The sequence below is a fragment of the Homalodisca vitripennis genome, chromosome 7 (genome assembly GCF_021130785.1).
Source record: "Homalodisca vitripennis isolate AUS2020 chromosome 7, UT_GWSS_2.1, whole genome shotgun sequence".
NCBI lineage: Eukaryota > Metazoa > Arthropoda > Insecta > Hemiptera > Cicadellidae > Homalodisca > Homalodisca vitripennis.
The window spans coordinates 66305001-66331130 of record NC_060213.1 but is presented as its reverse complement, the minus strand read 5'-3'; the positions used below and the strand labels follow the sequence as shown (position 1 = coordinate 66331130).

The following is a 26130-nucleotide window of genomic DNA, read 5'->3' as shown; positions in this document are numbered from 1 at the left end:
AATTCCAATCTCTAGTGTTTTTGTAATATAATGTAAATTTGAGGGTTTTATACTCCTGTTAAATTCAAATTTTTTTATTTCTAATAACTATAAGATTATCTTTATTACACTCTGTTTCATTAACTGATATTAATTATGCACTCGATTAGTTTCTCACCTGAGGAGATTTGTCTCCCATCAACCAGATCCAGTCTACTGAACAAGGTATTGCACTTACAGGCGCGTGTTCACAAAGTCGTTTCGATCGTTGAGCATCAATCACCGTTATCACAGTGTTTCCTGCCACTCAATCTACATTATTTATTTAATACACACTTGTTTGTTCTTTTCATTGCTTCAATAATTTGGCGTAAACTTTCTTTCTTAAAACTTTGTAAATATCGAAAGGTATTTTCTTATCTATTTAATCTGAAAAAATCCAGAGGAATTTTCCGCCAGTTCACTAACACTAACTATAAGCCAAATTTTAAGTTAGTATAAGGTGTATGTCATATTGCCAACAGAATTTGTAGAGTTGCATAAACGTTGTCAGTTGGAAAACTAAATAAGCCATCAAAGTGGAAGTGGTAGTACAAGCAGTGGCGTGGTCTAGTGGATACGGTGATTATTGCAAGATAACCAAATCAAGGAACGGCGAGCCTGGTTGCTTCTTAGATGGGGTACCGCTCAGCGATTCTGTCCTTGTAAGCAGTCCGACTGCCAGATCATTGGTCGTGTTTCGGGTCTTTTAATCCTCCCTCCACGAAAGCCTTCTTAGCCCTAATTTCACTTGATTAAAATAAGACATCCTTTAACTTATACGTAACTAAATAATCTAACTTGCACAATCCAAGATAAACAGTACGACTAGTGCTGTATTCAAAGTTTGGAATTAATCAAACAAAATAGTTTATCACGTATTATGGCTACAATATTAAAATAATAACACGACAATACTTTTTTTATTTATTAATATTATTTCATTATATTTACACAGAAATTATATTAGTGGTGCCAGTCAGATATGTATGTGCGGTCGTTTAGTATAAAACCCTGGAAAACCAAGATATGCTCTTCTCTAGCAAATACATCCTCCATGGACAAACATAGAGGTTGCGTTTACATAGGCGCTTTTCTCACTCACTAGAAAACAGATCGTCTCGGCAATTTCTGTAACATAGAAAGAAGAAAAAAGTAGTATCGGGTCAAGAGTGAAATACTCTCAACAATAATCCACATGAATTTTATCACAATTGACTTATATTAATTAATTTCGTTTATTTTTTAAATAATCTTCGGTTGAAATTCAAATAATTTCACTCACTCTATTATGCAATAACAGTTACCAGTGATTTTGTTTTAATCAGGACCCACATTTAAAAGTATTAAGATCAATGTATATTTAAACTAGCACAACATGTGCTCGAGTTTAACGATTTTTTAATTTAAATGTACAAATATTTATTGAGCATTTGAAATGAAAATTTAAAATGAATAACAGGCTGCTAAAATTTAATCTCTGAAAATCTCTAGTATTCTCGTAGATTATTGTTTCCCATTCCAACTTTAATCGTTTTGTCTACCTAATCTTTCTGATAGCTTACTAAATATATACTTTAAGAAATTTAGACCACTTCAAGGTAGCTAATCATCTTAAAATAAAATTTTATATTATTAAATAGCTTGTGACTTAAAACATACTGCCCAATTCTCAATTTAGTATATTGCTAAGGAAAATAGCAATATAGTGAAGTGGGGTTTCACGCGGAAAAAGATCCTGTAATTATTGAATTATGTTCATAACCACCTGGTACCTGCGATTGTAAAACCCCTATTTAGGAGAGTATTTTAGTGTCCATAAACCATCCAGTGTCAGCCCCTCCCTCCCCCCCCCCGAAATAATATTCTATATACGACTCGGTGACGTACAATTTACTAATCATAGATAGGCTAGGCACGTAAGATGTGCACAAACACCGCGCAATGTAAAACAACAGATTTATCATCCAGAGGGTCTAGGAACAGGTCAAGGCCATAGCGTCTCCACGCTGGAGTGGAAATCCCAATACACTCAGACACCCATTACAACAGAACTTTACTTAAAGTTACTTTACTTAAAGGCTCCTTTTTCTTTAAAAAACAAGGAGAGGCATATCCGCCATTAAGCCTTAGTCTCCTCATCCCCACGAGCCACTGCCCTGTGCGAAGATATATCAAACAGAATAAGGAGGAGAGTCAATACAAGTCGCTGTTTGATCAAAAGTGCTATGGTCACAGTCAGGATTTGAACCCGCGCTATATTTAACTCTGATCCTAAGTCCGACGTCTTAGACCGGTCCCGATATGACAGAGAACGGTTTTTCAGTGTATTTTTAAAATTATGTAATTTTAAATTCAGGCTAGTTTAATAGGAACGTTTACCTAATGTTATACTTGATAGTCTAACTAATATAGAATTAGTAAGATAGAATTTGATTTAAAACTTACCTTCTGGCTTGGCGGGCCGTTTCAAAGGATTATCATTGATATATATCTTTTTGAATTCTTCCGGAAAAGGAACCATCATCGGTGTGTCAGTGAAGCCTGGCGAGATTGTGTTAACCCGGATCCCTTGTCTGCAACATTGCAAATGTAACATATATATATATATATATATATATATATATATATATATATATATATATATATATATATATATATATATGCAGGAACTTAGCCTATTAACGAGGCATTAGCAATAACTGTATAGTTGACGTCAACTTTTAAGTTCAAAGAAAATAACCATATATTAAAATTTATACCGATATTACGGAGTATCGAACTACCCGACAGACAGTGATGAAAGAAGTAGCGCACAGACTGAAATACGGAAGGCCGGACTCCCTTTAACGTTTTGACCCTAAAATCATAATAACAGTTCATTGGCCCAAGAGAAATTTATGGGCCAACCTTCAAGTCTCAAGGACTTTTCTTCAAAGAGTAATGTCAGCACACATATACAAAAAGGCCGTCAGACTTGAGAAAGGACTGTGCTTTGACCTTACGACCAAGAAATTAACAGGGTTCTTCCTTGGACCCCTAAACTTTGATTTTAAACATAGAACATGGATTCATCTTGGGGCAAGGAAGAACCCTTGGTAGAGATTAAAAGGTCAAAGGACAGTCCGTCTGTCTGTACGTCTATCTGTCCGCCTTTCAGTCTATACGATTTTTGATAGAAAACTCCTGCAGACTTGAAACGAAATATATATTCTTTTTGGTGAAAGGAAAATGAAAAATCTAAATGTTCAGTCCTTTCGTCCATCTGTGGGTTATCTCTCTCATCACGTTCTCATTCTTCGATACTGCGTGTTATAGGTGTATTAATATACATGTAGAATACTTAAAAATACACAACTCTTATAATTTTCATCATAAGTGTTACTATATTTCTGCCAAGTTTTGCGCAAGTTTTCGTTGCACTTTCTAAGGAAGGACGTAACTTAAACATACTACTGTAGGCACGTTATGCAATGCTTGCCCTAAATAAACATAGTCTTATTTACGGGGAGCAGGCCACTTTTAATATCCTTATCTCCGCCATGTTAAATTATATATCTATTACTCAAAAACTGTAAAATATACAGGATTGAAACTGTGTATGTATTGACATTGACCCTTTATACATCTTTACACCAGAAGATTTTGTAAAATAGACTTTATTTTATGATGTTAAAAAGCCTAAACAATCAAATTAAACATTTTGTTTTTTGTAAGTAATATTTTTACTAACCTCTGTTACAAAGTTTTTTGTGATACCCTGAATATGTGTAAAGAACTTCATGCCTGTACTAATAACGGATTACTTAGATAATTACACTAATTCGTACATATGCACTAAAGTACATATACACTAAAAATTACAGTTGTGGAAATAAAATGTTGAAAAAGTAACACTTAAAAAGGTGTTACGAACAAGTAAGTAAACCATACTGCCTAAAGTTTTCTCTATTGCATATTCATTAATTATTGTTATCTTTAGCTTTGTCTTTTCTTCTGATATACCTCGTGTAAAGCTCCTCTAAGGCTTTTCCCGTTCTGCATATTCTGCAAGATTCCTAAAAACTGAAATAGTGAAATATACAAAAAAGATGCTAGGCCTATGTTTTTTCAGTACCTCTGATATCTAAATGTATTTAAATGGCCTGAATATGCAGCTATTTTAATTTTAAATGTGTAATGGTTGCTTACATATAGCTTAGGTTATGTAAATAAAAAATTAAAGTGTCCGAAAGCAGATGCAAACACCTACAACTGGTTAGTAGTGCCCAGGTGAGTAGGCTGGGTTTCAAAATCTTCCTCAGCTTCACACTCATCTTGCAACTGTCTTCTTTTTAAGCTTACTTTCTACACACACACACACTTCTTTTGAACTTCTTCCAGTGTCTTGTTCGCTCTTACCACTCTGCGGTTATCTAACACTTCCATCGCCGATACACACGATGTAGCACGATTGTAACTTATTGTGTATATGCTACAATAGCATCATACACACCTAACTGCACTGATGTTGAGAGCCTAAGAAATAATTTTTTGGGGATACGGCTCCATATTACATTGTTCAGAGATCCCGTAATGTTTTAAGTTCCCCCATGGGCTCACTTGGCGAGGAGGATAGGATTAGCGAGGTCCATAAAAATTGGTTTTATTTCTTACAGAACAGTTGATTATAGGTGGGTGTGCTCTGCATGTTTGTATTCAACCTTTTCAAGAACTGCTTTTGGTACTTACACCGCGTGTTAGCATGTTTTGGACACATTGCATGCAGAGGCTTTGTCAACAGTTGAAAACAGGTGAAAATCCTCGGACCATATTGCAGTCTTCATAGCTTGGATGCCTTTTCTGCCATTCCTACTTATTGCCAGGCTATAATAAGGTATAATAAATTTGTATAGTATCAATAGCACTCTCAGTCAATCTCTCTTTACCAACTAAATTCTTCTCACCGTTAAGAACTCTTTTAGAGTTTTTGTGTTTGAAAGTCCTCAGGCGTTTGCCCATCTGCTTTTGGACGTGGCCCACACACTCAATCTTTTCAATTTAAAAATCGTGCCCATAGAGTTTTAGTTCATTTACAGTTTCATAGACTTTGCAGTCTCCAACCCCCAAGTAATATTCATTATTTTCTTCTCAACGTTCAAACATTTTTACCATCGCGCTGCTGGAATAGTTGGCAATACATTTAGGCCCATGATCTTTGCTTAATCTCCCTTTAAATTGACAGAATTTTGACATTACTTCTCCTGTTATCTATTACCTATCCAGTTGTTATATAGTACTTACACGTCAAATTCTCACTGAATAATAATGATTTGCTTCTTGTAAAAACAAACAACAACAAAACTTTAAACACGAAAAAATACAGCTATCAAAATTTACCACTCATGCATGAGCTGTGATGTTCAATACCTCTAAAATAATGCTGATCGTAAAGTATTACAAAATGGAAATAGTACTGTAAAAAAACAAATACTAGCATTGGTGTAAGAGAAACGCACGCTCGGTTGCTTAGCTCAATAATTCTTGGTTGTTGGTGCTGAAGTATGCGTGAAAGACGTAAGAAAATTTTGCTTTAAGCTAACTTACCATAATATATTCATGTTGTATATCATTCTACGGAGGACATTTCAGGCTAAAAACGAAAAAACTAAAACAATGGAGTTTTAAGTGGTCTGCTCTCCATATACAAACTACTGTTATGTAACTGTTAATGTTCGTTATTTAACCATGAGGAACAACAGTTTGATTAATCCATCATGTTTTTACTGGGTCAAGACATTTAAAGTATTTATTACATACATCTTGACAATTTCCCCGAGTGATGTACAACAGCTACAGATTAGAGTGTATAGATTATCTATTACCATAATAGCACATCTGAAGAGCGTTCTTCCTACTTTAGTACTTTTCTTTATTCCTTGGTACGTAATTTTTCCAAGCTGTTATTGAATTTTAATTCAGTTAGTAAATTAAAAAAATAGCAAGTGACTTTATACTTAGGATACTATTAAGCGAAGGAAAGAGTTCCGCCCTAGCATTTAAACGACTAGACATATATTCTTGGAACTCACGGGCCGAATTCCCTCCCCGGCAGCAAGGCTGAAAGTCTCCACCGCTGCTTTGTTGGCCCCATAGAGAGTTGTCAAGGCGTACCCGGACTTGGCGATGCTGGCGATATTAACGATAGCTCCCTTCTTCTGTGCGGCCACCAATTCCCTGATCACTGCTTGGGTCACCCAGAAGGTTCCCTGAGACATTGACAGAAATGTTACCATAATTTCTGTGCGGAAATGGAAAAAAGAAGAGTTTAAAGGGATTTTGAAGATGGAATAGGTTTTATGACCATTAGAGGAAGAGTGTTATTGTAGCTTTTCATGGCGTTGTCATCAATTACACTGTACTTAATAGGTTTAGAAATTAGAAAAACTTGCTTTGACCATAAATAGAGACAATTTTGGATGTGGAAAATCTGAACTTTCGCGAAAAGAACGTTCTCTGTAATGGGATGTAGGCTACACGGATTCAAGAATCATTAAAACCATTATGTGCATGAGCTCTAAAATCTTTTTCTATAACATTAACGTTGGTTCATTGTTTACATTATACATGTAATTTGATAAATATGTTAAAGCCTTAAAATATTAGATTTCATTTACTATGTTTATTATTAAATGGTTTTGTGTTCGAGTTAAGACGCTGAGTTACCTTATTTCAATGTGTATACATTTTTATAATTAGGCCTAATAAAACTAATTTAATTCCTGTCGAGCATCTGGTACTACATTTTACATGCTGTTTACAGGTTCTACTTATTTCTTTGTTAATATAAAGTCAAATATGACAATAATATTGTCCACTTAATGTTTGTGAGACCTTTTCATCATACCCACATGACTGGATATAACAACCATTTTGTAATTGGGTCTAATGATGGTTGATTGAAAGCGAAAGTATATAAAAATAATATTTACAATATTATTTAATTATTTTATTTTGAATTTATAAAAAATATTACTTTTTTTAATCTTCATCTAGTCTTAAGTTAGTATTAAGGCCAGCGATTCTGTGAAAAGGCAATTTGAGAAATGTATCATAGTCGTTAGTGGGCATAGTGCCCAAGAATAGATTGTAAACCAAAGCAAAGTTGGCACAGAATATGTTCGCATGCCTTCTTATAAAAGTATGTTGTAATATCCAAAACATTTAAACGCTATTTCCGGCTGAATGTTTTTATGTAAAACAATGATTTTTTAGAAATTGATAACAAGCAGTGCAATATAAACCACTAGCAATTACCCGTGGCTTAGCACATGATTTATTTGCAATATTCCATATACTTAATTGAATTCTGTACATAAGATATCTTTAAAATTTAAATGAATCTCTTAAACATTATTTAGCATAAGCTGTAGAGAAATCCAAACTGAAAGTAACTTTAACTTAATTTCTTTGGTCCAGTCTTGATATTTTTTTATCTGATAACTACTCGTTTCCTTGTATTACATCTTTGAAAGATAATTCGTCACGAACGAAACTCCGTGCGCATTACCCAATTTTGGTTCATTTCGTAAGATTTGCTATAATTTTAACGAGCATATATTGTAAATAAGTTTATTGCATGGCACCAGAACTGATAAGTGCGCGTTTAGCTCAAGAAATTTTTGCGAGGGCAATACTAACCGCACAGTGATTTTGCAGCTAAATTACGCGTCTCACCAGGAGCTTTTAGGTTAATACCATAGTATTTATTTTTTTTAATTTATTACAGCATTACTTGCTCTGATGATGTAAATATGCAAAATTATTCAAATGTTTTAATTTTAGTTCCCTTCAATTATTTACTTATTATTATTCTTTTGTTAAAAATATGTGCTTTGATAAATGTGATCATAAATTAACTCTCTACAAAATTTTAGCTTTTCTTTTTTATTCGGTTTTAAGGAAAGTGTGAAAATTTCACTGGCAGCTTGAATAGTTTTGAATAATAAAATACGTGAGACGGGCGAGACGAGAACTGGGAAAATCCCAAGCGAAAACAATGAAGCACGTATTGTAGAGGGCGAAGTGTTTTCAAGCATTTCGGGGATCAATGTTGCTCCCATTTATTCGAGCTATGACAAGAGAGCTTGGACCTCAATAAATTTGGATTCTAAAATTTAGTATGCGTGCACGTAACTATTATAACTATTATTCTTCAGCATTTTCAATGAGACGGACGATCTGGAGTGAAAATGTAAATTTGTAGACTACTTCAACTTTCAAATTCAATCGTTTTGTTGTCGTAGACATGTACTCGCATTACACGTATGACAAACGTCAGTTGTACATTATTGTAAACTACAATAAAAGAATTCAATAATTTTATTAATGTCAAAAACAATAAACATTAAACCTTAATTAAATAATAAAACCAATAAAAACGATTAATTCAATACAGTATAGGCTGGATACTCCTTAACTGAGTTAAAAACAAACCTCTATTACGTATTCTTTTAGTTTTTTTTTAATAGATTTTTCTGTTATATTTTTTAAGTGACTGGGGAGTTTACAAAGAAAAAAACCTAGCTCCTGAGTTTTGAGGCAGTCCAACCGCCAGAGCTGAGCGATGTTGGGTTTGTCGCAGGTCTACTCGGGCCCGCGTGTTGTGGTCATGTATAGCGGCTCCATCTAGTACATTTGCACAACGATACCTGGCGTAGATGATGGTCTCGTAGATATGCAAAGATGGGAAAATAAAAATTCTGTGCTCTTTAAATGCATTTCTAAATGAGATGCCGAGCCCCAAATAAGAAGTCCATACTGCAACCGTGACTCTACCAGAACAAAGTATATTAATTATAATAACTGAACTATTGCCTACAATCTTGGAAATCTTATTTAATCAGGCAGCTATTGCAAACGTTGTTTATTTTTAATAAGTTTTTCAGTTCAGGCTATATTATTTATAAATTAAAATACCACCTAAATATACGTTGTAGAAAAGTATTTGCTACCAGAAATATGAGTTATGTGTAATATGAAAAAAAAAACAACGTACATAATTATGGAATTATAATTCTAATACTATTAAGTTAAGGAGTTAAGATTAAACGTTACTTGTTATTCTGGAATAACCTGGGTACAATATACTATGACTTTTATACTCTTATCTATGTTGTACATGTACGTAACTGTGCGATTACAAAGAACGCAGTTCTTGGTAATAAATGTACGATAATAAATTTTACTTAAACAAAATAAAAAGTACTTCCTACTTACTGAAATAACGCCATTGTCAAACGCACACTCAATAAATAAAGAACTCAGTGTACTTATATACAAACACACATTGTGTATTTATTTCAGCGTGCGTTTGACAGTGCCACAATCGTGTGAAACGCGTGGCGCATAAGGATTTTAATGGTTTACTTCTAACTGGGAGTACATAATATACAATTTATATCAGCAATCCCTGAACGATATCGAAATAAAGTTGTATGTTAACAGTTTAAATCAGTGTATGACAGCAGTTTAACTTACATTATGCTATTGGTACCTATATAGTACAGTATGTTTCATTAACTGTCTTTAGTCATCATGGTAGCATTATTCTACAGGCAGATGTTAGTTCTAATAGCGTATGTCAACAGTTTAAAATAGTGTGTGACAACAGTAATGTTGTTTGTCACCTGTTTTAAACAGATTAAAATAGTGTGTAGCAACAGTTCAAAATTATGTATGTCAACAGTTTAAAATAGTGTATGACAACAGTAATGTTGTTTGTCACCTGTTTAAACAGATTAAAATAGTGTGTAGCAACAGTTCAAAATCATGTATGTCAACAGTTTAAAATAGTGTATGACAACAGTAATGTTGTTTGTCACCTGTTTAAACAGATTAAAATAGTGTGTAGCAACAGTTCAAAATTATGTATGTCAACAGTTTAGAATAGTGAATGAACAGTTTAAATTCATAACGAATTTTTATTGAAATATTTATTAAAAATAAACAATTTGGTTGTTGATTGTGATAGATCCCTTAATTAACTTTTTCCTTCTATTACGTTTTGATATGCCTGATAATTTCAAATCCCCAATATTTTAATAATAAATATTTTCAGCTAAATATGTCTGTTTTACTCAGTTTAAGTTTGTATATTAATATAAAATAAATGTAAATGGTAGTTATAAAAAAGGTGGTTTTAACTAAATAATTAAACCAAACTAGACAATGGTTAGCTATGTAAGTTTAAACTAATTAATGTTTTACTGACACAGTAATTCCTACAGTTTCTTTCAATATTTTAACTAAATAATGTGTTCTGGTTTCAGACGTTAAATCGAAACCAGACATTTAAATGAGTTTTTAATTTATATTTTACACGAAAAAGTGTTACATCTTTATTAATAAGTTTTTATAAAACAGGAATTTAAATCGTTGCGATAATCCCTTTACAGACAAACGGTTGTTTCTTGTTTAAAGTTTGTTATTGGCGATGGAAAGTTTGAAAGGATAACAGTATTTCGGAAACTTGTGACTTGTTCTTGGGACTCGCATCCTATGCAGTGACGTCTGGACTGGGTTCCAAGCACCTGTCGGGTATGTTTAAATCCTTTTCTTTCCCTTCTTTCTATTCTTTACTTTTATATGTATTTATACCTACGTCAAAGAGGATAGATTCCAATCCTCGAAACGACGGGGTATTCCTTTTGTAACGATGGTAAATGTCCGAAATCCTTTTATCCTTTCAATCAGATTAACAGATTAACCTATAACTATAATGAAAGTTCGCTGTTGTATTTTCTCACATGACTTACCTTGACGTTGACGTCAGACAGTTTGTTGTAAGTTTCTTCGGTGAGGTCCAACAGAGGCTCGCACAATATCAGCCCAGCACAGTTAACGGCTATGTTGGGCGGTGAAGAGTACTTGGCGATCACTTCAGAGATTGCCTTGGCCACATCGTCCTTCTTGGTCACGTCCAGCCGGATGCTCATGTGGTTTTTACCTGGAGAGTCGCACAAAAATTGGAGAAACATTTGTGAAGAAAGAATTTCTGCGTTTATTTTAATATACAAATAAAGCTCGAAATTTAAATTATTTTTTATTTTTAAAGGTAACTAAGTTTATAAATGAAATAATGAGTTATTCCATAAAATTGTTACATACATTAATAGAGAACTAATAATGATATCTAACCACAGCTCTCAGTAGCAGTTGTAGGTATTGTAATGCTTAAAACCAGAATTTAATTAAGCTCAGCTCTGTCTTACGACAAAAACATGGTATAAAGGGTGATTAACTCTGCAATGATCGAGGAAACTTGCCTATATATAATATAAGCGGATAATTACTGAGATCTGGATTTTTAAACCTCCCATAGGTAGTTTTAATTACATTCAGGATTGGGAATTGGTAAATTTGTGGAGAATTGGGTAAATTTAATTATTCAAATTTAAATCATTGATAACTGTTATAAAAGATGATTAACATCTCATTATCCTGAATTAATACAGCTAATTGTTAAAATTATGCATATTGAAAACTAATTGGGTTATTTTAGGAACTTTTATTATCTTGAAAGTGCTATAAAAATGTATATTGGTGATATCTACTAAAACGATGAAAAGTTATATTTGTACGGAAAAGTTATATTGTAGTAAGAGAAAGTGATGTAATCTGTGTAAAGGATTTCTAGCTAAAACTGGACAGGCTAAGCCTAGATGATTATTGGTTCTGTCTACACTTCAATAGAAAACATAATGGGTTCATAAGCTTGTTGAGCGCTGGCCACCTGTTGATGAGTCGGCTGGGGTAGTCGAAGGGGGGACGGACTGCCAATAGCCACTGCAATACTCCAAACAAACAACAGGTTTTCATTGTTACTGTTATAAACATTGGATGTTATTGTTGTGTAAATAATTTACTTTTTAAGTCAAATCGCAAAATAGGACAAGCAAAATTTTACTACATTGCCAGCTATTGCAGCTCTACTGGTTGGTTTTTGGTAAATTTTCAAACTCAGGTATTTAAACTTTCTTATTAGAACCTTCGCCCTCTTCGCCCTGATTTCATTCGCTTGTTTCAAGTGTTAACTATAATATAAAATATTAATTTCCAAATAAATTTTATTTTAAGGCTCTCGATAATTTGAGGATGAACATAATATGGAGAATTAAGTTTAAATTTGAACCCATATATTATATGAAAATAATACTCGTAAAGTACTCGTTCTTTTGCACGGACTTTTCAAGAAGTAAAATAGGTTAGGTTAATTTCATTCAAATTTTGAAATTGATAAATAAAGTGATATTTAGTAGGCTGACCGGTGAGAATTCGGATCTGAGTTAAATAGCGCATGTTCAAATCCTGTTTCTGACCGTATAACTTGTATCAGTACCATCGACCTTTTACAAACTCTGTACTGTGAATTGTACAAACTTTCCCCTTCCTCTGCTTGATGACAATCTCGCACAGGCCAGTAGTCAATGTAGTCCAGAAGCCAATAGGATTGAGCATGCGTTGAAGCCTGACGTATTTTACGTAATTTTATTTTTTGCTTTTTTTAAAGGACCATGGTGATCATGAAATACCCTGTTGTAGCTCGTCAGTGCGGTCGATAACCTGGGAAGGCGGGGCGACCTTGGCCGAGGTCACTATCTACTTTACCGCCCATATCTCAAGAACTGTAGAGATAAACATTATAACTAAACCACTACAAACGTTTAAAACGTTTCTTTTAAATTTTTATCAAATGATCTTTATTATTTTTTGAGTTACAAATAAATGTCTTTTAATCATTCAATTTTTCAATATATTTTTGGTTTAATTAGGGTTAAACTTTTAGTTTGGTCGGAACTAAACCATACAAATTCCAAACATACGACTATTATTATCCTCTTTAAGATATATTAGGCATTGTTAATAGTAAATTTTGACTTGTTTGGAATGTGGGAGAGGTAATCAAAGTGTGCCGCGTCAATTCTCTACTTACAAAAGACTCAAACACTCTGATAAGTCTACTCAGGGAGATATTGAGAACTCAGCGTGCACAGAACACCTGACGCAATGTTAGTCTTAATTATTGTTTAACACAATCTTGAATCACGATATTGTCGCTCCCCAGTGTGGTTGTGACAGCTTGGGGTAAGAAGGAACCTTACCGGGGACTCGTTAAACTAATAAAAAAGGAACATAACTTGCTAAGCTGAAAAACTTTCATGTCTATCCGTCTGTCCAAAATGATACCTCAAAACAAAGTGACCTATAGATGTAAAATCTTGTATGAGGCTTCATTTATACATAATTTTGGCAGGACATTTTTCGAAATTTAGTTAACAATTATAATTATAGTTTAAAAATTACTCTAGGTTTAGATACTGTAAAACAATCTATTATTATCTTGTTATTAAAAATCGTACCGGTAACAAATTTAAATTTTAACATATGTTTGTTGCGGAGTAAAAATTTTAATTATTTTCTTTACCGTTGTTCAATGTTATCGAGAATAAATTATATCGTTTTAGATGGCAAAGTCGTTATTTCTGTTAGTAGATTGCATAAAATAATATTTGTGTTTTACTGATTACACTTACATAGAAATTAAGTTAGTAGTATTTGCATGGGAAATACTTCACCTGCAAGGCCAAGGACAGTTTCATCTGCACCTTTCTTGTTGATATCCGCCGCCACGACTGTAGCTCCTTCCTTGGCCAACAGCTGACAAGTGGCACGTCCTATACCGCTCCCGGCCCCTACACAGATTCGATAGCTACTATAATTAAATACAATGCAAATATTAAACTGACTTTAGTGTACACTGAACCATTTCAATCCAGTCATGTCATTCTAATAGCACACAGAAACATTTATCTACTTCATCTGGGCTACCTATATGAAGTAATTGCTAATCTGAATATTGTTTCAATGTTTGTCTTCTCCCATAAATCAAACTTTACTTATTCATGGAGGTTCGCAGCGAATTTTAAAATGCCTTAGCTTATTGGCTGAACGTTCGTGAAACCTATAAATGGAGGGGCCGGAAAAAGTCTTTTATGTCTGTTATCTGTCTGCCCGGACAATATCTCGAGAACTAACTGTTCTATGGGCTTGAAATTTTGCATAGGGCTTCAATTATATATAGGAAAATCGAGTTTTGATGATAGAGCATGTCATTCCATGGGAATTCGTTTAGCGTAAAGGTTATTTTAGGACTAAATGCGATTATGGGTTTTTATATTCTCAAACTAAGTGAAAAAAATAAAATGAACGAAAAATAACCCTAAATCTTAAATAATGTTTTCCTGGTTTACATAGTGAAAGAATTAGAATAAGGTAAAAATAACTCTCAATCTTAAATAATGTTTTATTGGTTTCCATGCACGTATTCCAGAAGAATTATCCTTTTATATTTTTTTTTTTTTCAAAATATATTGCTTGTTGTATTTTACAATCGCTTACAATCTTCATTCAAAGTGTGTAAAAAAGTAAGATCTGATTTATGAAAGTACTTTATAGTTTTGATCCGACAAAATATCAGATTACCGTTTTGCCTTAAATAAAAACTATGAAAATGAAGTGTATTTACTAATATAGTAAATATGCAACATTTCTATACGTCATTTAAAGGAGATTATTAAAGAAACTCCATTATACAATGCATTTTTTTTAACACATCAAAATAGTAATCTAGGATTTGGTTAATTCTAAAGTCTAGATTGTTTCATAAAGTTGAAAATAACAAAGTTCTACCGCTGTTTTTTGTTCATACGGTTTCCACATTTGAACATTTTTATTGATATTACAATTACTGTTTATTTATTTAAAAATCATTTTAAATGTTTACAATTTAAGTAAAAATTACGATTTATGTGGAACTATTTCACATCTAAATACAACTTTCGAGATCATAAAAAACCTTATACCACGTCCAAAAAAAAGTATATGTATAAGTGCGCAAACGTAAATATTACTCTATAAAATTCCCCTCGTAAATAAGAATTCTTCAAATTATTATAATCTTCTGAACGATAAGATACGTGTCTTTACAAATGACTATGATAACGCACAACAACGTGGCCTTAGATAAAAGAATCCCTTGCCTGAGATCGTTAGTTTCTTTTACGCAATTCCTTATACCACCAATCCGATTTCATTTGGCTATTTAAAATTATATTATGGAAATGTTCAATTAAATTTGTATCGTAATTAAACACATATTGATTGAGAACATATTAAATAGTACAAATCGGTTTAAAGACATATTAATATAACATTACATTACAATATTATAACCTTTTATATATCTGAATAGAGTAGAATATTTGTGTTTAACTTAAATACAATACCGCTGTTCAAACATAATAACTAGTAAGCTCAATTTTTACTACTAAACGGTATTGCTTGCATACACTTTCAAGTACCCTTTCATTACAGTTAATCACCAAAAATTTTTTAATTTGCTTTATACACGCAAGATTGTTTACATTAAAGACTTTTCCAGACTAATTGCCTGTTCTGTTGTCGTAATTTAATTCTCAGGACGATTGAATCGCTTCTTAAGCCGAGACCCATACTAATGCTAGTAGCTCCTCCATAATTTCCGGATGAGTGACTGTTTTTAGTTCATCCGATATATAAAACATCTTAATATGATGATCAATCAAAATAACTTTGTGGAATTACTTTCAGAAATTAAGACATCTCTTTAAGGCATAGGACTTAATTTGGTGGTGTTAGGTGCTTTTACTGCACTTAATGGAGGTTTATTGAATGTAAACCTTACGTCGAATACATATAAGAACAAGGCCTGTATGCAACACTACGTAAAATATAACAGGATTTTCTGAAGTCGCATTTAAAACTTCAGGTCCATAGCTAAATTCGTTAATGAAATATCCAGCAGAAAACAAACACACAAACAGAACCTAGCACTAACCTAGCAAACATAAAATACATAAATTTCAAATGACAATTTCAACTCATTGACGAGATATTACACTAATTTATAGGTTTCGCTAATGCTCAGCTATGTCCCATGGAGGAATAAGATCATCAAAGAATTCTATCTTTTCTATATAAAAATAATCTCATATCGATGGCCTAATACAATGTTCAGACAAATTCTTACCCACCAATCCACCAAAAATGTTGAAATCTCATATGTCAATCCCTCATGGTTATCCACAAGACAAATGTAAAAATGCCCAATAACGTACGAAGAAACAAACAGTTTGTACTTATGTAAAATTTATATTCATTATCCTCAGACCATTTTGAAGTAAACATAAATATGATTCCAGAATTAAAACTGGTACTTGTTCCGAGTACAGAATTTTAATTTTAAGATTTCTATTAGTTGATAACCAGGATAGTAGAACAGTGGTGCGATAATGCGGATTTTATTACGGACAGTTCAACTTTTTTATAAATACTAGAGGAATATAGAAATATGTTTAAGAATATTAATAATATAATATTAAACAATACAAACAGATAGAACATTTTACTTTAAAACCTAATGCATCTCCTACGAGAACATATTAGACAAATTTAATATTTGAAATGCACGCCAAGTGTTTGAAAAAAACTAAAAATACGTGTCGGCCCACCAATTTTTTCCATAATACATAAAATTGAAATAAGTAATATAGGAAAATAATTTTAAACTATGGAAGAGAGTTGTTTGAACGGTGAGAAGTAGTTTGTTTCCATCTAATTTTAATGTAAGCTTCAGTAATTGTATGTAAATAATAATCCAAAACGACTCCTCAAAAATTGAAAGAACGCAGAGAGATCCATTTAGAAATGTGCATAAATTGCAAATTTCGGACCCAGGTTACTTTAAAGGGATTTATGTAATATAAACTTTATAAATATTGCTCAGTATGTATTTTTGTGGATATGATGGATAAACGTGTCCAACTATTAGTTGGTACCAACATCTATGGGGATTATATAAGAACTAACTGATAAATAAGAAATAGAATAACTTATCAATAAACATTACTTATCAGTACACTTGTACTGTTTTGTTTAAAAATTACATAATTTTAATAATAATTTATTCATATCTACAAACTTACTTAAATGTGTGAATAAATATTTTGCTGTATTTAATGAAATTATTTTTAACAATATGAGAAATTATACATTTGAATTCATAATTTTACTGCTTTATACATCTTTGCGATCAAAACAGGAAATTGATCACATCAAGCCACTTCTCACCTGTCACGAAAGCAATATCACTTGAGGTAAACGTTGCCATGTCACTGAGCTGTCTGGTACTTTCTGTTCAAGTTTTTGATAAGCCAATGATTGTAAACAGCTCTAAGGGCTTATATCATCTTGTACTATCTCAAATTCTTCTCCCACCACCCAAAATGTACGTAGGGAGAAAAGGGGCACTCCGGATCGAGAGTGGGTACTTTTCTCCGAACCAGCCGTTCTCGTGGTGGGTGGGGCCATCGAAATCGATCTGATCACTTTGAAAGGAAGCGGGTGGTATATCGTACTGAGACTTGAGAACACAACATTGAGAACAGGGACTGGTAGAAACGATGGCTGCTAGAGAGCAGAGGACTGTGGGTGGCCAGACTGATTAGAGACCTGAGATAATAAGTGGGCCAAAAAAATGTGGAGGTAAATTTTTATCTGACCCAGTTCCTCAGGTCATGAAAAGTTTCAATCGTACTTGTTTAAGATGAGGATGCAAAGCACAACGACATCAACCACACGCTCTTCTTCTGCAGACGGTGAGAAAACAAAAGGAGAATTGAGCTTGCCATATTTCAATCCTCGCCGGACACCATTTTTCTGGAAATGGTCTTACAGACAGACTTGGAATACTGTCTCTGATTATGATGTGGGGGGGACTGAAACCTATAAGTTAGAATAACAGTAATACAGTCCCAGTGTTACTCAACCGATGGCCTGATACTGTAGGAATCCTCTGTTAGCCTAAGTAGACATCCTCTTAGAGTAATGTGGAAAGTAGTTCCGAGAGGGAATGATGCCTGGGCCGGTGGGGCTTTTAGTGGCTACGAGTCCAGTGACTTTCACTGAAGGTATATTAATATTTCCTCATAGTTAAAAAACTATTAATTACACAATAAACAATACTAACAAATTTGTAATCATATGCAAGCTAAAAAAATGTCTTAATTGAAAAATATATTCACCATTATTTTAAAATAGGAGGCTCTTAACACATACGTCTGTATTTACCAGTAATATTTCTTTAAATTCAACCACTTTAGATCATTAAAGAAGTAAGTGATAAAATATCAGTTTTCGTAGCAAAGAAATAAGTATTGCAATTTTACATGCAACCCTTGAGTATAGTAATTATAAAGATCAGTAATTTGTTGACTTGGCATTAAAATGAAGTAATATGAATTCATATTACATTAAATCATAAAATGTAACCCAAATACTTCCAGCCACTTGACATCATTATATGAAGGAAACTTTGTCAACTTCATGCACAGTATCCAAAACAGTTTTAGTGGTTGTTGTGACTTCAGACTTATGCGTTTTACAGCACTTTGGTTTCATTTGTTTATTTGACTTAGTTTGTATTTATATATTAGGTCGGTTATCCCCCTGATGAAGAGGTTAGATTGCGGATGTCGAAACGTAGTGTTACTAATTTCTTGTATCACCTAACGGCCGCAAATGTAAAAAACTCAAAAATGATCTTTCCTTCACAATTACTCCTTCATCAAAAACAAACTTTAAACATCATTATCTTTTCCAAAAAATAAAATTACGTGTATATTATTAATACACAAAAAGTTTAGACAAAAACGTTATCTGAGTTTTTTTACCCAATCGAGGTTCTTCACGAGGAAACAGAAGAGAATATACCATTGGATCGCAGTTAAATCTTATAACTGACAAAATTAGGGTCACTTTTTCGGTGCTAAACTACCACGTGCCGGTTTTGTGGCAGCTCCTCTCATTGGAACTTACAGCTATCACCAGTAGCGTAGCCAGAAATTTCGTTCGGGGGGGGTCCGAAAACTGGAAGATCCGGGGACGTTTTGTGTGTTATTTGCCAATGAGTTCACTGGTAAAAGGTAAATACCAAAAATATGGAGCTTTAGTAACTACGCCTTATAGAAAAGTGGAAAGATAAGGCAAAAATTCAAACTCTCACAGCAACTCTAGTACCACAAATTTTCTTGTATAGCTACAGAAACTTTACGAAGTTCGATTCTGGCCGAGTATAAGGCTCCAAAGTGACGTTGGATTCACTGGATAAGAAAGAAAAAAGAACAAAACAGAGCTTCACTCAAGCATATAATTGACACAACTATATTCTGTGGAAAAAATGAAATACCCCTTCGGGGACATTGGGCCACTGACGGCCGAAACCCTTTAGAAAAGGAGGGCAATTTTTCGAGCGTTGCTCGGGTACAGATCAAACTAAACGATCGGAAAAAAAAATGTACCGGAAAAACTCTAAACTGATTAGAAGTTCGGCTACTTTGGATTTCACTGGTTGAGTGGTTGAGGTAAAAGTGGTATTTATAATTTTGTTAGGACATTGATTTTAGGTATTAATTCAACGCCGACGAATAAATATATAATTATCGAGAAAAAAAAATCGGAACTTCTTATCAGTAGAGCTTTTAAAGTGTATTCTTCCGACCGAAAGTGATCTTTTATATTTTTTTTCGATAATTATATACACGTCTACAGTTTAATGACACTAAATAAACGTCGTGACTTAATTCTAAGCAGCCATTTTACGTCCCCAAGACGAATTTGAACGAAGTGGTCGCTAATTTAAACTGTCCAAGTCCAAGTCGGGTCGCTAGGATGGCCTCTGGGCGCTTCCTCCTGGTCTGTGGGCAGTATCTGAGCAAGTTGAGCTCAATGACTTGCCTGTCAACTGTACAATTTACTCCTGCAGCAGTCTAGCAGTTGGTCGGTGTGCCAACTGAGGGCCACAGCTTCATTGAAGAGCCGGGTGAGGGCGGTCAGCTGCGCTGGGCGGGGGAGGCTGGTTCTGCTGCTGCATCAGCTGCTGGCGGCCTCCGTTTTTGTTGCGGCAGAGTGGCTGGTGTATGTGGCCACTCTAGTTTCTGCCTGGGAGTCGCCCTGGGCCTCTGTGTGACCGGAAGGTCAGCCACAGATGCCGGCGGGCGAGGAAGTCGGTTGGCTGGGTTCTGTTCTGGGGTTTCCTCCGGCGCTTCTTCTTCTGCGGCATGTCCTTCCTCAGCTTCACTCTCCGATACGGAGTCCGCTGGTGACTCATCTCGCGCTGGTCGCTTGGGCGGCTGGGCCGTTGATCGCCTCGCCGCTGGTTTGGTAGGCCGGGGACTTGCAGCCTAATTGGACAGCTGCCGCTCTGGCCTCTTTGTAGGCTGGACACCACGATAGTTGGCGTTGTGATCGCCGCCACAATTGCAGCAGTGACCCTTCTCCGTCGAGACTTTGGGGCAGTTCATCTTCAGATGATTTCCCTCCCCCCCCAGTCAGACATATTTTCTCGGCCTCCCGCAGTTGCCGGAGCCGTGGCCAAAATCTTGGGCACCAGTAGCACTGCGGCGGGCCGACCGGCTTCTTGTAGACAGTGACTGAGACCCTGACATGGAGCAGGCTTGTTACGTTGTAGATTTGGCAAGCCCGCTTGGTGTCAGGATTCTCTCGCTCACTGTCCCCTGGTTAGCGTGATCAGCCAGCTCCTGGTAGGTCCCCTGGCTGTCCGAAGTCGTGCAACCTCGTCGACGGCGAAGCCCTCGTCAGTTAAGACATCGAAGAGCTCCACATCATCGGTGTCGGGCAGTCCGCTGATCACAACCTTAAGCGATCTTTCACGCCCAAGGTTGTGAGTGTAGAAGGGCAGCTTCTTGGAACATAGGCACCGCTGAACTGCCCTGAAGTCCTCCACGGTGGTCACTATCAAGCGATAGTGAGCACGGTGGAATGTTGTCGTCAGGCCGTCCCCCGCGCTAACTCCTCCAACTTCTTGGCGTGGGTAGGCCAGTCCGGAACACTGTCCAGGAACAGCAAGGGTATCCTGGGCGTTGAAACCGAAACCCGTAGGTTGGTCAGATGTCACAGTAGTAGTGGTGACGTTGTGGCCTTTAAAAAGGCCCTTTGTTGGAGCAGCGACCTTCTTAGGCGCCGAGCTGGCAGGTGGAGAGCTAGGCCTCTTAGCTGGCTTCCCGGCGCTTCCAAAGGCACGCTGTGCCATCTTCTTGAAGATGTCACTTATGTTGTTCCAGTAGTTGTTTTACGCAACGAGCGCTGGAGGTAGAATGTTCGCCGTGTTACAATTTAGGTTGCTTTGCGACATCACGTGACCGCGCTCTATAGCAATACCGTGATTACACTACACTATCCGAAAGGCCGAGCCCCAAAAGTATCGTTTGACACTTTATGATTTAAAACGAAAGGACAATTATATTTTTTAACAACGGTCACTTTATTCAATTAAATCAATCAATTTAATGTTTGTAGACAAGAGTAAATGATAACTCTCCTTTTTTTCTCCTGCTCCATGCTTTATTTTTTAATACGTCTTAAAATTTCGGGGGGGGGTCCGGACCCCCTGGACCCCCCCCTTCGCTACGCCACTGGCTATCACCCATATCCATAGTCAAATTTTCTTAAAACTAATTTTCAAGCCATTTTTTGCTTCTAGTGCTCAATTATATCTGGTGCTCTTTGAAGGATTGTGCGTTTTATATAGTGGATCTGTTAACTTGGTACATCCCGCTTACCACCAAGCGGGATTACGTTGTTTGTATTAATTTAACTGTTTTTATATCCCTCTTTAAATTCCTGGAATTCCAAGTGAAGTTAAATAACTCAAAGATGGAATATAACAAATTTAAATTTTTTATTTAAGCTATACAACTATCGGGAAGTAGTCCACAGTGTAAACTAGTTATTATTAAGCCAATTATCGCTGCACTATCAGAACTGTACCTGTTTCTCTGGATCTCTTGGAGTCTCTCGTCCGCTTCCAGAATCGTTTGGCTTGTAAGACCATAGTCTATGCCAGTGAGTAAATCCATCACTATATGTCCAAGTAAATTGTTCATTACAGTATTATTATCTTGTGCCTCTTTGTTAAAAGTTACCAGAGTTGTGAATGGACCTCTATATACTAGCTCCTTCAATAATTTCGACTGTTTTACCGTAATTAAAGGAGTTTGATATGACAAGGAGAATAAAACACAAAGATGGAAAACACACTTAATTTATTTTTTTTCCAAGATTCCACTTAAAGATGTCCTCCATGTACGTACATGAAAGTGCCGTTTACATAGGAACTTTTGTTACAAGCAAGGAAAGCAATCACCTCTGCGATTTCTGGAAACATACATATATATTATAAATAACACCCCATTAAATATACATCAAAATATTATTGTATGTATTAGGTGTTTATTCTTATATTTATAGGAATTCAATATAAAATGATATTTTCATTTGTATACATTTAAAAATAACAATTGTTACAATATATTTTACTCTATTAATATATATGGCTAAACCACACATTTCTCGACTTATGCTTATATAACATTTTTTGTTTGAAATGATGATTACTATCAGACACAGAAGTTTGTGCCATCCGTTTGAGAGATCAATCTGTATATAATACAATACAGTTTGTAAAACCACTTCCCGTTCAAAGTCACAGACTCTGTATTTCCATCTATTAATTCAACTTATATTTTATCAAAATGATATCAGAGTTTAAAACAAACCTTCAGGCTTGCCAGGCCTGTTGAGAGGATTACTGTCCGAGTAGACTTTCTTGAGGTCCTCCGGGAAGGGGACCATCATAGCAGTATCTATGAACCCTGGGGCGACAACGTTAATCCTGATCCCATGGCTAAACATTTAAATCAAATTATTTTAAATCATCTTTATAACTGGATCTATATAAAACCTAAATTATAAATTAATCAATTCATAAAACCAATCGCCTCAGCATGAGTTTGGGCTAAGACAAGATCACTGTTTTTCTGCAGAGAAGCTGGGATACTTCATGGAGAACTAAAGTGCAGAATATTTCCCAATGTACTCACAGTGACCTATAAAGTTCAAATATTTTCTCTTTAACTCATACGCGCTCTTATTTCCAAATATTGTGGCAGCATGTAATTCCGAAACGTTACAGGAGTCTTGTAAATACCTCTAGTTCTAAGATTCATAAGGTTTTTATATTGACCTCATAATCTCCTCCTTACAAATTTACAAACTTAATAAGGTTTATCCAGGCTTCCTTGTCTTTAGTGCTTTTACAGTTTTATTGGCCTTAGGGTAAATGAGCAATCTAAGATTAGCACTCAATGTTTACGCTGTCTCACTTGTTCTATATAAAAAATATTCTATTGATTCATCTCATAAACTATTCTTGATCTTTTTATCGTTGGTTTCAAAAATATATATTCGAAATATAATCTTTAATTTGAAATAAGGCTTTGAACTCATGTTATAGGTCACATTGCGCAATTTTGTCCTGTGCTGGAACAGAGTAAATCTTCCACTACGCCAACATGACCCTTACACTGAATGAAGTTTGTTACTTAGACTCAAGCTTATTGTTTTCTTAAATAACTGAAAAATCTGTAAGACATTTTTCAAACAACTTACGGCCCAAATTCCTTGGCAGTCGATATAGAAAACACTTCCACGGCACCCTTGGTCGCCCCGTAGATAGATAGGCAGGGATGCCCGTGTCTCGCCATGCTGGATATGTTGATGATGGAGCCTTTCTTTTTGGCCGCAACTAACTCTCGACACACCGCTTGAGTCACCCACACCGTGCCCTGAAAATATTCAGAGGTTTTAACTTACAAGCGTGCTATACAACGTTTCACAGTAAGCAATAAACAATGTCAAAATACGTTAGATACGTTCCTACGAGTACATTCCTCTATTAACAATTAACAAAATATACAGATTTCCATATTTTAGATACTCCTGGAAAGCGCTGTAAGTGCAGTCACGACTTAAAGAGAAAAATCACTAGTTTTAATTTGAAATCTGAAATAAGGTTCTTTGTCATCATGCTTTTGCCAATTACAAATCCATTATCACAATTGGAAAAAAGCTAACATTCATGATTTTTTGTTTATTTAAATACTGTGTTTTTAAGGTTTAAAAGTTGTAAAATGTTATTAAAATTATTACAAAGTTTAAAAAGAGGAGCTCCCTAGATTAGGCTTACATACTAATTCCTGTTAAAATGTAACACCCTATGTGGTCTCTGGCATAGTTATTCAAATTAATCATTAATAATTTACTATGGTATATTCATTCACATTATTCAAAACTAAAAATCCTGTTCTATGTGTTTTGAATTAGAACTTTTAGTGATGCGTTTTGTAACAAGTACGCAATTAGTAATGAATTCATTTGGTTATCATACAAAAGGAAACACAATTTTAAGGTTTTTATTGGGCCAATCGGACTGAAACAGTCTGGAAAATTACGGATTTAGCTTTTTAAATTTTGACAGATTTACATATGTATATATGTAAAAGATTCAAACCTGCTTGCAGTTTATTGGTGAGAATGTACTAATCGTAAAAATATATAATTCTAATTGAGTTCCAGTTATGATAAAGCAAGTACTGATATATCCTACAAAAAGAAGCATATTATTAAACTATAACACTTAATAGTTATTTTTTCAGATATTTAAGAGGTAAAAAAGTGAGGTCTTTTAATGAGAAACATCTTTTTACTTTAGTTCATCGGAAAACTTGTTTTATGATAAAAGAGGTAAACAAAACGTTTAACACCTGTTTGCTCGTTTCTTGAGATAGCTTCAAACTTATTGAGATAACACCTCTGCTCAATTAAAACCTTTTTACGTTTCATTCATTACGCCACCATTAGTTCTCACATTTAGTGCACATTTCGTCAGATATTGTATGTCTAAGTATAATAATATGTTAGTTTAAAATTGTTGCAAAAGACGTATCAGTTTTATTGAGATATTGTAACGTACTTCCTTCTATTATTCCGCTTACTTCAACATTAAAATATTTAGGTCTTCTAGATCGTGTTACTCTACTTAACTGAATTTCCAGGTGGCAAACCTAAAAATAAGCTTTTTCACTTTTATTCCTCCCGAAGAATATGAGGAAAAATTAAGGAAATGTCTTACTCTGTAGCTTGGTACTCTTAGAAACCTTAATATTTAAGACTAGGAAAGTTCATAGGATCAAGAGTTCTTAGAAGAAGGAAACATCCCGTATACCTTGACATTTCATTGATTGAAATCTCATAAACTGAGAAACTCTGACGATTCCAACGGGAAGGAATTATTCATATGCCAACAGTTACCAGAAGCTGGGTGTTCAAAGAGTCTGAGAGCTACCAGTTATCCAGAGTTTACAGACTACAGGAGTTCAGCCTATGAGCTAGAAGCTTTCATAATTCAGAAATAAAGAAATGAGAATGCCGGAAGCTCAAATTTTGGAATTCTATTGGCAGGAAGTTCTAATTTTATTTTTTTGTCCGAAAGTACAAAATTTGTTTGTTAAAAAAATGTTTTAATTTATTTTTCTTTCTACTTTAGAATGTTCAATATCATCCAGTAACTTGACGATCTTCAGAATACTCAAAGGTAGTGAAGTGGATAAATATGAGAGATAGGTCGATAGTAATATGGGATGGTAATGTCAATAGGATTCATCGTAAAAGAATTAAAATACATTTAAATATTAAAGAAGCAAGTATACCAAGTAGATAGGGTTATGGTAGGGAGGGGTATTTCAGAATAGTTAAGAGGAACGGTTGTAATTAAAATCTACTATCCCGATTACCTCAAATAATTAGAATCATTCAAATCTAACCTTGACATTAACATTAAATATTTTGTTGTAGGTTTCCTCAGTAAGGTCCTCCAGACTTTGGTGTAACATGAGTCCGGCACAGTTGGCTGCGATGGTGGGTGGAGAGGAGAACTTCTTCGTAACCTCAGCTACTGCTGCTCCCACAGCATCCCTCTTTGATACGTCCAGCTGGATACACATGTGGCCACTTCCTGGAGAGATATAGATTTTAATCAATTTTCAGAATTAAAAGATCGAAATGCCATTGATTTCAATGCATGTATTGCTACATCCTTACTAATGATGTGCATTCTCG

General features: G+C 34.7%; 2 protein-coding genes across 2 annotated transcripts in view; both read right to left on the bottom strand.

The window, feature by feature from the left end:
• Positions 1 to 932: 932 nt before the first annotated feature.
• Positions 933 to 17364, bottom strand: LOC124366755 ((3R)-3-hydroxyacyl-CoA dehydrogenase-like). The gene is made up of 7 exons (XM_046823356.1): positions 17227 to 17364; positions 13635 to 13751; positions 10815 to 11005; positions 6090 to 6266; positions 4271 to 4365; positions 2467 to 2594; positions 933 to 1149 (listed from the first exon to the last, which is right to left on the bottom strand). The coding sequence occupies exons 1-7, from the start codon at positions 17264 to 17266 to the stop codon at positions 1058 to 1060; spliced, it is 840 nt and encodes a 279-aa protein (XP_046679312.1). The 5' UTR covers positions 17267 to 17364; the 3' UTR covers positions 933 to 1057.
• A 4836-nt stretch (positions 17365 to 22200) lies between these two features.
• LOC124366535 ((3R)-3-hydroxyacyl-CoA dehydrogenase-like) overlaps positions 22201 to 26130 on the bottom strand; it is an 11023-nt gene continuing 7093 nt past the window's right edge. The window contains exons 3-6 of the mRNA XM_046823124.1: positions 25836 to 26026; positions 23623 to 23798; positions 22731 to 22858; positions 22201 to 22329 (exon numbers count right to left, since the gene is read on the bottom strand). Of these exons, the coding sequence (XP_046679080.1) occupies positions 22241 to 22329; positions 22731 to 22858; positions 23623 to 23798; positions 25836 to 26026 (584 nt within the window). The 3' untranslated portion in view covers positions 22201 to 22240. The remainder of the gene's footprint in view (positions 22330 to 22730; positions 22859 to 23622; positions 23799 to 25835; positions 26027 to 26130) is intronic.

Coding starts and splice junctions, on each gene's coding strand:
- LOC124366755 (XM_046823356.1), bottom strand. CDS start 17,266: ATGGCAACGTTTACCTCAAGTGATATTGCTTTCGTGACAG. Junction 13,752..17,226: donor TGATATTGCTTTCGTGACAG/GTGAGAAGTGGC, acceptor GAATCTGTGTAG/GGGCCGGGAGCGGTATAGGA. Junction 4,366..6,089: donor CCGGGGAGGGAATTCGGCCC/GTGAGTTCCAAG, acceptor GTGTGTGTGTAG/AAAGTAAGCTTAAAAAGAAG.